Source organism: Myxocyprinus asiaticus, chromosome 14, assembly GCF_019703515.2.
Source record: "Myxocyprinus asiaticus isolate MX2 ecotype Aquarium Trade chromosome 14, UBuf_Myxa_2, whole genome shotgun sequence".
In the NCBI taxonomy this organism is placed as follows: Eukaryota; Metazoa; Chordata; class Actinopteri; order Cypriniformes; family Catostomidae; genus Myxocyprinus; species Myxocyprinus asiaticus.
The window spans coordinates 2756502-2771357 of NC_059357.1; the positions used below are offsets into that span (position 1 = coordinate 2756502).

The window sequence follows — 14856 nt, forward strand, 5'->3', positions numbered from 1 at the left end:
GGCCCCTCTATATCTAATTGTAATCTTTTAAGAATAACAAAACCTGCATATGTAAAGGTTTCCCTCAGACAGACAGGCACCTGGGACATTGTGTCACTCACTGAAGCGAATTACTCCTGTGTATGACCAATCAGAAGAAATAACTGGCCAAGAAATATATTTGCCTTCCATTTGTGAAGGACAGCCAATGAAGAGAAACAGTGGAATACCTGATGTTATTCAAGGGGGCCGTTTCAGGGGAAACATTTCGGGACAAAAATAGACCCTCAAAGATCTGATTTTCATCAGGTTATTTGTTTCTTCTAGCTTAAATGAACACAGCACATTTGCATTAAGAGTTTTACCGAGACAAACATTCAGAACTTTAAATGTGAACCACAAGAAACCTGTTTAAGACATGTTCAGATCATATTTCACACTAAAATAAATAATAATAAAATAAATGGTTATATTTTGCATAAAGCAAAATTTTGTTTTACACACACACACACGCACACACACATATATATATATATATATATATATACATACATACATACATACACGCTAATGTCAATGTTCACCAACCAATAACAGACAGCTCGAGGCAAAAAATGCAGGACTGTGAGTTTCAGAGGTAGATGTTTAAACATTCACCTTTACATTATACATACAAATATTTTAAGATTTACCCATTTCAATTTCATAACCAATTTCCATCAAATTGAAATAAGTAATCTTTTAATAATACATTTTAAAAAAAATCAAGTTGAATTAATTTGTTTACATTACACAATTCAATTTGATGATGGAATTTTATTATGAAATTGTAATGCATATATCTTACAAATAGGCTAAAAATTTAGAGGGAAAAAAACAAATATATATATATATATATATACACACACACACACACACACAACCATGACATTTACATAGTTTTCACGACAGCTGGAACCCAAATCAACACTTCAATGGAGCACACATAATTTATTAATAGTATTTCCTATACAATAATCTGTTTATTATTATTATTTACTCACCAACCACCTGTTTGAAGAGTTTGGCATCAAATATTATATGAGGTAGCTTCTGGCACTCCAAACTGTAATCACACTGCTGAGCAGCAGAGGGAGACACAACTCATAATTTAGACTAGAAAATTCCATGATAAATTCTTAACATTACCAAAAATAAATAAATAAATACAAATTTTTATTTTTCATCATATATCAATTCCTTTAGTATATTGTTTTGCACACAAATTCATGAACATGTTCTATTATGGGCATTTAAGAGCAGTTCTGTGCACAAACACACAAATATCCAAAATAAACACTACATTCAAAGGCAGAATATCATTTTATTGCAATAAATGTTCACCAACCAATAACAGACAGCTCGAGGCAAAAAATGCAGGACTGTGAGTTTCAGAGGTAGATGTTTAAATATTCACCTTTACATTATACATAAATGTTTAGCACAATTGTGGAGTGTTAGTACACAGTTGGTTGCAAGAAGCCCCTTAATTAAAACCCTTGACAATTATACAACTAAAATATAAATATAACATGCAATTTAAACTTTAATTCAAACCTTAAGGCCTCTCTTGCAACTGGGTTCTGAATAGTAGAAATCAGATTTTTTTTTCTTATTGTTACGATAAGAATAACAATTAATAGATCATATAATATCTTACTGTGTGATCAGCATTAATTTGTAAACAGCACATAATCATTTATGTTTTAGACGTTAATATATAATCATAATATTTTCAGTGCAAATCCTCATCAATATATGTGCAGCTCTGTATTCTGGTAATTGCAATTAATTTCATTTGTGCCTTTTCCTGATAAGTCACTTCTGTTAGACAGTATCTGCTCAGAAACAAATGCAAATGTAATTCAAATTCCCACTACATAAATCCTGATTAATAATAATAATAATAATAATAATAATAATACATTTAGACATTAAAATTACATCAACCATAAAAAAAAGATCAGTGCTGAGTTCAAGTCTAGAATCAAAAGGTAAACCGGGCGACAAACTCACATTTGATTAGATATACAGTAATAGGCATATAACAGGCACATTTTTTATTTTATTTATTTTTTTGTAAAATTTAAGTGCATGATTGTATTCAGTTGTGCAGGTGCCACAAAAATGCTAAATTAGCCCTGGGATTTCAGGAAGTGCATCAGACATGACAGAGGTAAACTAAGTTTTTGTACAATGACCATGCAACACTCACTATTTTTTTTTATTTTTGACAAAAGTGCTATGATGAATTTCAATTAAAGGTCCACCAAGAAATTTTAAACATTTAAAAAAGTTTGCGGCCCCTGCTGGTAGATGTTGTAACAACATCATTATATGGTCAAAAAGCAAATTTCTCCATTGATGTCCATTCAAAAGTAGCTGTGTATTCAGAGCGGGGAAAAAAAGGTTTGTTTATAAAAAATGACTTTAAGGATTTTTCCACACTCAAATAAGCAATAATCATCTGCTAAAATTTTATGAGAAACCTGGATTCTTTCCAATGATTTAACTCAAGATAAGAGTGTCTATATTGTTAAGGCTAGACACTAATGAAGTAATCCAGCTGTTTTCTCCGATCACCATAAAAACAGCAGTAAGTATCCCCAATAATCCCCTTAACCACACACCCAGAATGCCCTTCTGACACTTAAACAGAACAAATGAGGAGGAGTTTTCCACAAGCAGGTAAAATGTGAATTTTGTCATGCATCACTTGTTGTTTGTGTAGTTACTGCAAGCCTTCTTCAGGTCAGTGAGAAAGGCAGGAACGCCAGTCTGAGCAGAAAACACATTTATCAGCAAGGAACGACACCACACACTCAATTTAGCACATTTTTTCCTGATTAAATAATAAATAAACTGCATCCTACAGTTGCCTCACCTTAGCTGCCCAGTTAACCAACCATGTTGGTATCATGCCGCCGGGATTATCAAAGTAATTCATGAACACTGGAATGTGATAAAAACAAACATGTTCAGTTATCATTCAGTCAGCTTCAAGAATGAAATGAGAATACACAGAATTTGATTTGAGCAAATATAGATGGGTCTGCTGGTAAATATCTTTACCAGGCAATTTCCACAAATAGGGTACAAATTGGTACACTTTTGTGGGTGTGTATGTTTTGCACTGAGGATGTTTTAGAGTCTCACCCTGTAATTTCTGTCTGTTTTTTTTTTTTTTTTCTGCATTGTGGCTGAATTATTGATTGTATTTGACAGATTAAAAATAATTGCTCTGTTTTTTGGTCTTTCCCATTCATTTTCAATGGTCGGTCAATTTTGACCGTGAATACCAAAGGTGTCGCTTTTTTTTTTTTACGATCTCTTGAAATTAACATTAAACAAGATAAAGTGCCACAAAAGTATTGATCATTATTAGTTCATGCAACTAATGCAGCAAACAAATGTTAACAAATACAACCATATTGTAAAGTGTTACCCAATTATCCAAAGTAAAATTAATGATGTGTGAAAAGTAGCTAATATTGAAATATCAAATTAAATGTATCAGCTTAACCACTGAACCCTGTTATCAAGGTTATTTTAAGATATATGATTTTATTTAATTTAATTTATGGAAAACATTTGTTTATTAATAACTTTAACCGGGGACTTCATTAATGTGCTAATTTAATTTAATTTATTACTCTATAAGCTGCTTTATTCTCCATAAGGTGCTGGACAGACATGACCAGCCAAATATTACTCAATGTATCTCAATAATCCCCTGTAACTGGACGATTATGCTAGCGAATCATGGCTGACTGCGAATAGCACATTTCTATTTGTGAAAATTCAGTTTTTTTACGCTTTTTCCGTGCAATACGAACAAAAATATTACTGAGTGCACCTTTAATTGTTTATTGTCAGAAAATAAAGAAAATTACACAAATGTTTTAAGCAAAACTGAGAAAATAAATGTTAAATATAAAGCTCATATAATAATTAGCTTGACCTCCTGAGGTTTACAAACAACAATTTCAGAAATTTAAGCACACTGATCACGTATAGTTTGTTGCAAAAGAACAAAAACATGTTTAAGAGTTTTAAGCCTTAAGGTTAAAACACTTTACGCAAGTACGTGAACACAGATGCATCTTGCTACGCAAGCTCGATCTCATGCATCGTTGCGTTGCCACAAGGGGCGCTATATCCGCTTCTACATTAAGTTTTCTCTTTCAAGTCAATTACTGTCATGGCGAAGCAACACTTTGAAGAGTATATTGCTGAGCAACTTAGTTAAAGTCAATATATTCATAGCAACTTACCTGTATAATAATAACACATCCAGTTAATACCACAGACTTTTGAAGGTAACTCTATTGCCCCCTTGTGTACTGAGGTTTGTTCCCGCAATGGTAACGCGAGAATGCACGTTAAGCATGGCATCTGCGTTCACGTACTTGCATACATTATGTTTCTTTTATCGTGTACTCTTTTTTTTTTTTTTTCTTTTTTTTTTTAAAGTGCCACTTACACTTTTATGGTGTTTCGCCAAATCTTTTGGTCGATTTGATGTCAGATTTCGGATCGTTCATTTGGTGTGAAAGCTGGAATTACTGTCCACAATGGGAATAAACGCAATCCAGTCAAATAAATGGAAATTAAATGCTAGTGATGATGCCTAGTTTGCTGAAATGGAAGTCGAGCTTAATTAACACAATGTTCCGGGTTTAATAATATTTTGAGCTCTTTCAAAAGCATTTGTGGTTTAATGTTAATTACCAAAACATTTAATTTAGACTTATCCCTCGTTCTTTTTAAAACAGTATGTCACTTACAATGGAAGTATTTTAAATTAATAAAATAACACACTGTTTCAAAAGTATAACCACAAGACTTAAAAATTACGTGTGTTAACTAGAGATGTCCATAAGTAATCGATTACTTGAGTACTTGTTTAGCTTTAAATATTTGACTAGTAAAAACAATACTCAAATATTGCAATTTGACTTTCCTTTGTGACTTTATAAGCTTCTTTCACCTCAATCTTGCCATTATAATTTTGCATGACGTTGTTAAAGGAATAGTTGACCCAAATTGTTTTGCAGGGATGCAAACTCATGAGCGGTGAAAAAACTCATTATACAGATGTATAAGTTCAGTTGATTTGTTTGTTGTATTTAAAGCTTTTTTTTGTTTTTGTTTTTGTTTTTTAAAGTGTTTACGCTTAAAGTAAACCTTTCACATGATTTTAATAAGCAAAAAGTAGAGAATTTTACTGAACAATTTGGGGGGAAAAAGGCGTGTAGTTTGCATCTTTTTGGACTTTGATGTTGTTGTTTATGCATAGTGCTCATTTATTTAACGCCGGGATTTACCCGGTGTTTAACAGATTACAAGGTTTAAGGCCTGTTCACACCAAACCCATTTTTTCGGTACAAATGTTCGTTCCGAACGAGCTTTTGTGTGGTAACAATGGATTCCTGAGTCTGACAAATCGTTCTCCGACAATCTGAAGGGTTTTTTTTTTTACGGAGAGCGTTCCGATTTTTTTTTTCTTCGGACTGCGATGAAAACTGACTGTCCAATGAGATAAGAGATTTTTGTCAGTCGGTACAGCCGCTCAATCCAGCGCGTTGGTGGCGCTAATCAGCTGGAAAACACCGGCGTTGGACGTGCAGCTGATACACACCGGCAAAAATTAAATACCTAAAAATAAATAGTTGCAGTTCATGAACCCTTGGTACTGCAAACATAAACCCGTTCTGTTTTTGAAAGTCTGCTTATGGTGCTGTCTTAATGTACATTATTTATTATGTATATCACTGTGCCTGTTATATTCTCATGGCATTAAAATAGCAGCGAGGTTCAGCAGTTTGTTTGCACAAAGCTCATAGTAAAATGAAAGATTTGTTACATGCAATGTTTTAGGCAAACAAATTGCAGAACCACACTGCTGTTTTTATTGCAAGGATAATATAACAAAGTATTGCAATCATTTAAATGAAGAAAAGGCAGTGAGCCAATGTTTTCTTTTATATTATTTTTAATATATGCATCCTATTTTATACTAAACTGTTATCTTTAGTGTACATTATTCTGTGTGTATTAATATCACTGTACCTTGTGTTAAATTATCCATACATTATAAAAAGAGAAGTTGGGTTCTGGAGTCTGTTTGGAAGATACTCATAGATAAATCCATGTGCAAATATAAATAGGACATTTATTTATGCAACAGTGATCTTTATTCATCTCACTCGCACTAAAAAACACAGATTATATACTCCTCAGAATGCGTCAACACCATGGAAAGAACATGATGAAACAGTTATGCCGAATTAGGTAAATAAATGATTTAACAGCGTTCATTATATTAATCTCTAACAGCTGAAGGGTGCGGATAGGAGACTGGTATGACAACAGCAGGGTGAAATTGTTTTTCATGTAATGTTTTTACGGACTCTGTGTGAACAGACCTTCTGTCAGAGGTTCACCTGATAAAATCGTCACGGATTTGGTGTGAACAGGCCTTTACTGTCATTATATCGCCAATTTGTAACATTGGATGTGACTTCACACAGATAAGGTCAGCAATTGATTTTATGTCAGTAAAACCATTTTAACGTAGGTATTGTTTACATCTTGTGTCTATACCTTTGAACCAGTGAGTATCTTAATATTTACGGGTTGGCCCCATTGACTTCCATTGTAAGTGCCTCACTGTAACCTAGATTTGAGGGACGAGTCGAGATTATTTTTCGAGGTAGTCAGCATTATACATTCCCTTAAACAACGCAATCAAACCCAGAGTGAAAACAGCCTTATTCTCAGCGTTTCATGTTCCCCGTGTTTGTACCTTTAGTACCGCCGGATCCGTCGCTCTCCATTGCCAGACTCTGTTTGTAATCTTTGACCCGGATCACACTTCTCTTCTCAGGACACTGAGACACAGGCGAGCTCTTGGCCAAAACCACCCAGATCTTCCGTCCGCTCATGTCCAGGTCTCGCCGCTCCCGCACGTACACATACTGAAGAGAGTTAAGGACTTACAGAGAGGGAAATTAATCTTATAGCGGCTCACAACTGGATTCACTTCAGGGCCCAGATTTGGGGTTAAATACAAACAGGACGTTTTCTTGGCAGCTTTCGTGAGAATCACCCGTATATTCCTAAAACTTATTTGTAACACATGCATGCGTGTTTAAAGGATACATCCCTGTTGGACAGCGGTAATGGATATTTCACCTCCCAGTATATAGCTTTCTGTCCGCCATAGTCTTTCTCATGTAATTCTGAACACACGACACACACACACACACACACACACAGTACCATAAAGAATCTGGGCAGAGTTCAAGAGGGCGTTATGATGATGAGATGAACATTAGAGCTTTTCCAGATGAGAATGAGTTAGGGACATACATTAGCATTACCATCTCATGAGAGAAAGTTACACAGAAACATCACAGTCAACTAACATACATGCATAATGTATACACTCCCTGACCCCACCCCCAAAAAAAGATGCATACTCTAATCTTTGGTTGGACCGCCTTTAGCTTTGATTACGATGTGCATTCGTTGCAGCATTGTTTTGACAAACTTATACAATGTCACAGCATTTATTTCCATCCAGAGTTGCATTAATTTTGGGCCGAGATCTTGTATTGATGACGGGAGAGTCGATCCACTCCGTCTTCTCCAGCACATCCCAAAGACTTTCAATGGGGTTAAGGACAGGACATACATATGCCATTGTATGCTCGTATTGTATGGAAAATAAACAGCTAGGCGGTTCTTTAAAACATCTCCTTTATGTGTTTTACAGTAGAAATAAAATGATACGAGACTGGAATAACATGAGGGTGAGTAAATGAAATTTTTGGGTGAATTATCCCTTTAATAAACGAGGGGTGTACCTCAATCAGCTCCGTGGCTCCCTATGTTGTAAATCAGAATCATCTTCTAAAGACATGAGAGACTTTATTAGAGCTGACGAATATTCCGGTAAAGTTAAGTTGCTCCCTGGTTTTTAATGGTGCATTCTGGGAAATTTTACAGACCGAACATTTATGGAACGGTTTTGCGAATGGGACAGCCCTAGAAATGGCCGACTCCCTGCAGAGGCCCTGACTCCATAACTAGGAAGCTGACCAAATCGCTCTGAATATCTAGCCGAGTGTTATGCAATCCCAGCATGGACATTGATCTGAAGTTTAGAGTCTGCTGTTCTGTGCATAATCTTTGGGTGGGATATGTGGCGCTGGTCGGTCCCACCTTAATCTGTCACAAACACTTTCTCACTAGAAAACAAGAATCAACCAAAACAACAAACGCCATCAGAAACGTAAGGTTCTTTATGAAAGATTACCTCAAAACACACGCACACTCATGAGACACGCCTGGAGCCAGAGATGTGTTTCTAATAAAACTGCACTCCACCCACAAACACACACGCAACTATTCACAGTCTTTTCGCTTTTGCAGGAAATACACCACCCTACGATGTCATTTCTTAAAATATTTCATTAGCACATCAGAATAAGACAAAAATCAGCTTTACTGATCATTTGAATTATGCAATTACAGTCAGGCGTGGAGCATTCACAGCATTTTACGTAAGGAAAGAGATCACATTTACATCCGAATGGAAATTAATGTACAAGGAATGGAACCCAACCCCCAAAATGTAGCTATAAACTGCTTAAATCCAGATCCAAAATCTGGATTCAGTCAGATTTACTGATTAGAAAGAGTGTTTGTGTGTCTGTCACTGTGTGTGTAACTTGCGTAAAGCCTAATTGTCTTTTTAATGGACGAATAATTCACTCTTTCTTAGGTTGCTTCATTCAAGAAGGTATTTCAAAAAGACTGCATTGATAAGTAGGTGTTTTCTGATGAGTTCAGCATGCTATGTACAACTTTATCTTTTAGTCAGAAACAACAGCTGTCATGAAAAACACGATTTTACTTGCTCGTTTGAAATAAAAGAGTTTAATTTTCAAAGTGACGACCTGTCACTTTCAGAACTCAAACTTCCTCTCCAACTAAACTGCAAAATCAACTCGTTTAGACATTAGCATGATTATGACATCACAACTGTGCTCATTAACATATGACCGCCCACACTTACATATCCACACCTGTTTAGTACTCCTTAAAACTTGACTTGTGACTAGTCTTAAAGGAATAGTTCACCCAAAATGAAAATTCTCTCATCATTTGCTCACCCTCATGCCATCCCAGATGTATATGACTTTCTTTCTTCTGCTGAACACAAGTGAAGAATTTTTAGAAGAATATCTCAGCTGCTGTAGGTCCATACAATGCAAGTGAATGGTGGCAAGAATTTTGAAGCTCCAAAAAGCACATAAAGGCAGCATAAAAGTAATCCATAAGACTCCAGTGGTTTAATCCATGTCTTCAGAAGTTATATGATAAGTGTGAGTGAGAAACCCCTTAAATATTTAAGCCCTTTTTTTACTATAAATCTACATTTTCACTTTCACTAATCAAAATGTGTGAAAGTGGAGATTTATAGTAAACACTGAACTGAACTGACTGACTGATCTCACCCAAAGTGATTGCACCACTTCAGAAGACATATATTAAACAACTGGAGTTGTATGAATTACTTTTATGCTGCCTTTATGTGCTTTTTGGAGCTTCAAAGTTCTGGTCACCATTCAGTTTTTTGCGGACCTACAGAGTTGAGATATTCTTCTAAAAACCTTTATTTGTGTTCTGCAGAAGATAGAAAGTCATACACATCTGGGATGGCATGAGGGTCAATCATGAGAGATTTTTATTTTTTGGTGAACTATCCCTTTAAATGTAGTTAAATCGAAAGGGTCACAGAAAGGATGGAAAACAGTCAAGAAAAACAAAATTATGGTAAAATTATGTAGACCCCTTTTAACCCTCCTATTGCGTTCGGGTCATTTTGACCCGGGAGAAGTAAATAATTTTTAAAACCTAGTACAGGAACCAACCTTTGTGACTTTGTCAGGACTATTAAAATGAACATAAATACATTTTGTTTTTATTATAAAACCGTAAATTTTAAAAACCATTTAAAACAAATTGTTACATCTATTGTGTTCACAGGTAAATTTTGACCCGGGCATCAACTGTGGCTTTACACATGATATAATGCAGATTTTTTTGTACATCTATGAATTATATTTCTTAAAAATACTATACTTACATTTAGCCTCTTTCCTATGTTCTTACACACACTTTTTTTGTCTCCTGATGGGACTGAATCTCCCAATTTGGAATGCCCAATTCCCACTACTTAGTAGGTACTCGTGGTGGCGCGGTTACTCACCTCAATCCGGGTGGCGGAGGACAAGTCACAGTTGCCTCCACTTCTAAGACAGTCAGTCCACGCATCTTATCACGTGACTCATTGTGCATGACACCGCGGAGACTCACAACATGTGGAGGCTCATGCTACTCTCCGCGATCCACGCACAACTTACCACACGCCACATTGAGAGCGAGAACCACTAATCATGACCACAAGGAGGTTACCCCATGTGACTCTACCCTCCTTAGCAACTGGACCAATTTGGTTGCTTAGGAGACCTGGCTGGAGTCACTCAGCACACCCTGGATTCGAACTCGCGACTCCAGGGGTGGTAGTCAGCGTCAATACTCGCTGAGCTACCCAGGCCCCCTTATCACACTGGTTTTAATATATACAGTATATGTTTTAAATGTATGAACAGCAAAGAAGTTAATGAGTTACAATATGGTTTAGATTACAACCACTGGGTTAGGAATGTTTTATAAGCTTAAATTCCACTAATGCAAAAGATGTATGCAGATAATGAATGCAATAGGAGGATTAATATTTCCTGCACTGCTGTTTTCTTAATCTGCACCTTGACATGCTATTTTACATTATTAACAGATTTGAGTGTGAGGCAAACATACAGGAGACTCAAACTTATCCGGAGGTCAATGTACAATCCTACACAATGCAACTAAAATATGATCTAAGGTCAGTTTCTGCCTTTTATATGCTTATAGTCAAGCTTATATAGACTGAAGGATCTAAGCCTAAAATGCAGGATACATTGATATGAATATAATTTATAACCCACACCACTACCAAACAACACAATATAATCTACACACATAAGAACTAATCAATCACCACAAGAGCTCTGGCTAAATCTATTGGGATGAGAAACTATTTAATTACTAAACGTAGCAATCCAGTTACCTGTATACCTGAATGATTGTGACCAACAGCAAGCAGAGGAACTTCAGAATGAGAAAATATTAGAATATTAAAATCAAATTCTCTCACACATTTCTACTGACAGTGCTTTAATTGAGCTCCATAAAGCCAAATGGCAGTAATAGTAAATAAAAATCATTTTTAAAAGTTATTTTATATTGTGTTTATACTTTTGGTGCTTTTAGTGTGAGATGCATCACAATGGACAAAGACGTCCGTCTAGCGCAGTGTCAGAAATTTACTTCTCCAATAAGAGGCAAGATTTGCCCTCTGAATTTTCATATCCAGGGGTATTTTTTTAAATATATATATAAAAAATATCCTTTGTCAGATACCTTATTTTACTCAACTCATTAACATATATGCTTATGTCAACTTATTTAAATTAAATATTAATAATATTATAAACATTAAATATAATTATAATATTATTATAATTATTAATATGGTTATTAATATTACAGAAATGAATGTCTTATCCATAAAATTAAATCAACTACTACAGTAAATATTAAAATTATAGATATTTAAAATTATTATAATATGAATTTAATAATAATTAATATGGCCATTAATATTACATTCATAAATCACGTCTTTCCCATCAAATTTAATTAATTCATTTTATAGTAAATACTGATAATATTATCGATATTAAAATATTATAATAATTAATATGGTTATTAATACTACATTTATGAATTATGTCTTACCCATTAAATTAAATAAACTAATATAATAGTAAATATTAATAATATTATAGATATTTAAAATTATGATCATATTAATTTTATAATAATTAATATGGCTATGAATATTAAATTAATATATTATGTACCCATTAAATTAAATCAACATTAACTAATATTACAGTAAACATTAATAACTGTATAGATATTAAATATTATTATAATATTAATTTTATAATGATATCTATATTGAATTAAAGAATAAAGTCTTACCCATAAAATTAAATCAACATGAACTAATATTATAGTAAATATTAATAATATTATAGATATAAAAAAATATATTATATTAATATTAATTTAAGAACAATATGGCTACTAATATTAAATTAATTAATTATGTCTTACCCATAAAATGAAATCAACATTAATTATAATAATTAATATGTATGTGATAATAGGCCTAAAACAGCATAATAAAAACTATATCAGATGTTGCAAATAAAAACAGAGGACTTTATTATAATAATAATTTATAATTACATTTATTTATCACACATTATACATTTGCACATATACAGTGAAATTCTTTTTTTCACATATCCCAGCTAAGCTGGGGTCAGAGTGCAGGGTCAGCCATGATACTGCACCCCTGTTAGAGGGGCATTTTGAATTTCTAAGGGCATGTTTGTCACTATCAGTATAATTTTCTTTCATTTCTGACCCTGGTCGAGCCCATGTTTACACAGAAAAATGATTAAAAACAGTTCAGATGAACACGTGCTGTGTGAACAGTTCTTTTTTTTCATTCCAAACACTTGAAAAAGTGAAAAAGTGACGTAAACAAACACTTTTAAAATGCTCTGAGAATTTATTTTGCCTATAACAAAAGCAAGAAACCGAAACAGGCCTAGCCTGTTTGAGGAGATAATGTTCGTTATGTAAAGAAAGGGTGTGTCACCTTCAATAATGATTAATGAACTTAAGAACTCTTCTGTCTAAACCTGCATTACAGGTGATATTCAATAACATCTGTTTTAATGTTGCTTGAAATTAGGCCCAAGGAATCAAAGACAGGTGAATTATTTATAAAATAACAACTTGTAAAGATGCAAAGATGTGACTCATGAAGTCTCACTCATGATTACCTTTGACATACGAGTCCCACTGTTTCCTGTAGTTCAGATCCATGTAGACATCTGCACAGAGTTCTGGAGCGCAGCTGGGCAGAGAACCGAACACTTTGTACTCGTACAGACCCGTTTCCTGTTAAACATGACATTACAGATGAAAACGCATCTTAAACACATGACAGATCACAGTTACACACACTCCGTAGTTTGTAATGATAAACATGCATCATGATATTTCACTGGAAATGTTTTTATATGAATGCACCAGAGGATGCATTTGTGCTTTTATGCAAACTTATTCCAATGCATGCACAAAAGGAGCCCCGACTGATATGCACGCATGTTTAGGCTCATTTATCACTGATGCATCTAAATCTTTAAATGGCTGTTCTTGATGGCAGTGCAGTCACTTCAAACCCATTGCATTGTGTTGATATGTTATCGTTATGTTAAAGAGATATCATATATTAAGCACTTGTCATTACAGAACACATGCAGGTGGCAATGCCGTTATGTTGCATGTTACATATAACAAAATCATATATTATGTATAGGTTATGTTTTATTTAAAAAATGCAATAGATGAGCCTGCGGGCACCGCTGTCATATCAAACCAATAATATCATGTTACATTTTAATATTTTATTATATATTGTGCAGCAGAACATATTATGCATAACATATTGCATTGGGCTTTGAATGGCTGCACTGCCAACAAGCTCTCCCAATGCATTGTGTTTATAACTATTACAGTATATACTGTATGTATGTTATATAGCAAAACATGTTTTGCATTGGGTATGATTATGGTGATAGCACTGTAACCATAATCACTGAATGCATTGTGTAATATATTATACATGTATGTTACATATACTATGTTATGTGAAATAGAGACAATTCCCCTTTAGTTAAATATTATACAACAATTGCAGAACATACTGTGCATTGCGTTTGGAAAGACTACACTGACAAAAACCTTACCTATAACATAATTATCACAATATATAACCAAAAAAATAGTGTATGTTATATTGCATATGTTATGATGTGTTATGTACATTTGTCACTGAACTATGTTTGAAGTGTGTGCATAGCGCTCGCGCATCATGTCATATATTCTATATTCACCTTATGATACAGTCGGTATATTTTGATGTCCATCGTCTCGGTGAAGAACTCCCATCCTCCGTCCAGCTGCGGCTCGTCCAGCTCGATCCACGCCAGCTGAAACTCCTCATCGCTGAACAGCACAGCCATGATGAACACTCTGCACACGGGTCTTCTTCTTCTTCTTCTTCTTCTTCTTCTTCTTCTGTGGATTTTTCTGGCGGGTTGCAAACCAACTAAAAAGATGCATACCGCCACCTACTGTGCTGAAGGGTGACGAAGAAGGAAAAAAGAAGATGTTACAAACCACTGTTTCTCAAAAATCGTATTATCGCTTTTATTATTCTGTCAGTTTCTAATCTGATATTTAAGATATTGCATAAAGTGAATTCTGTGCATCCCAGAGCTTGTAAGTTCTATTCTTTCCTGTTCATACTAGGTAAACTTCATTAAAACATGTTCCACAGTTTCCATTACCTGACATGTTTGACATACACCTGTGTTGCATTTGCCCATGGTCGGTATTGGGTAAGTTACTCTAAAAAAGTAAATTCATAGATTACTGACTACTAATTACATCTTCTCAGTGTAATTAGATTACTGTACTAATTACTCTGTCTGAAAAGTAATTGAATTACTTATTACTAATTACTTTCTAAAACCCTTATCAGCCTTGACTGGATGAACAATTCAAGGATAGACA

At 34.4% G+C, this 14856-nt stretch overlaps 1 protein-coding gene across 2 annotated transcripts; it reads right to left on the bottom strand.

The window, feature by feature from the left end:
• Positions 1-556: 556 nt before the first annotated feature.
• On the bottom strand, positions 557-14342 carry pctp (phosphatidylcholine transfer protein). Of its 2 annotated transcripts, XR_007899183.1 has the most exons (7): positions 14175-14342; positions 13059-13176; positions 7183-7262; positions 6827-6998; positions 2903-2970; positions 1436-2796; positions 557-636 (listed from the first exon to the last, which is right to left on the bottom strand). XR_007899183.1 is itself a non-coding variant. In XM_051717140.1 (6 exons), exons 1-6 carry the CDS (start codon positions 14301-14303, stop codon positions 2731-2733), a joined length of 633 nt encoding a protein of 210 aa, XP_051573100.1. In that variant the 5' UTR covers positions 14304-14342; the 3' UTR covers positions 1323-2730. The 2 variants fall into 2 exon arrangements, 1 of the variants encoding a protein (XP_051573100.1); XM_051717140.1 differs by lacking the exon at positions 557-636 and having other exon boundaries at positions 1323-2796.
• Positions 14343-14856: the final 514 nt, after the last annotated feature.

Bases quoted from the DNA above. Each gene is read 5' to 3' on its own strand.
- pctp (XM_051717140.1), bottom strand. From the start codon at position 14,303: ATGGCTGTGCTGTTCAGCGATGAGGAGTTTCAGCTGGCGTGGATCGAG. The intron at 2,971-6,826 runs GTACAAACACGG...ATCACATTCCAG, and splicing joins CGGATCCGGCGGTACTAAAG to TGTTCATGAATTACTTTGAT. The intron at 2,797-2,902 runs GTGAGGCAACTG...TTTTCTGCTCAG, and splicing joins TGGTTAACTGGGCAGCTAAG to ACTGGCGTTCCTGCCTTTCT.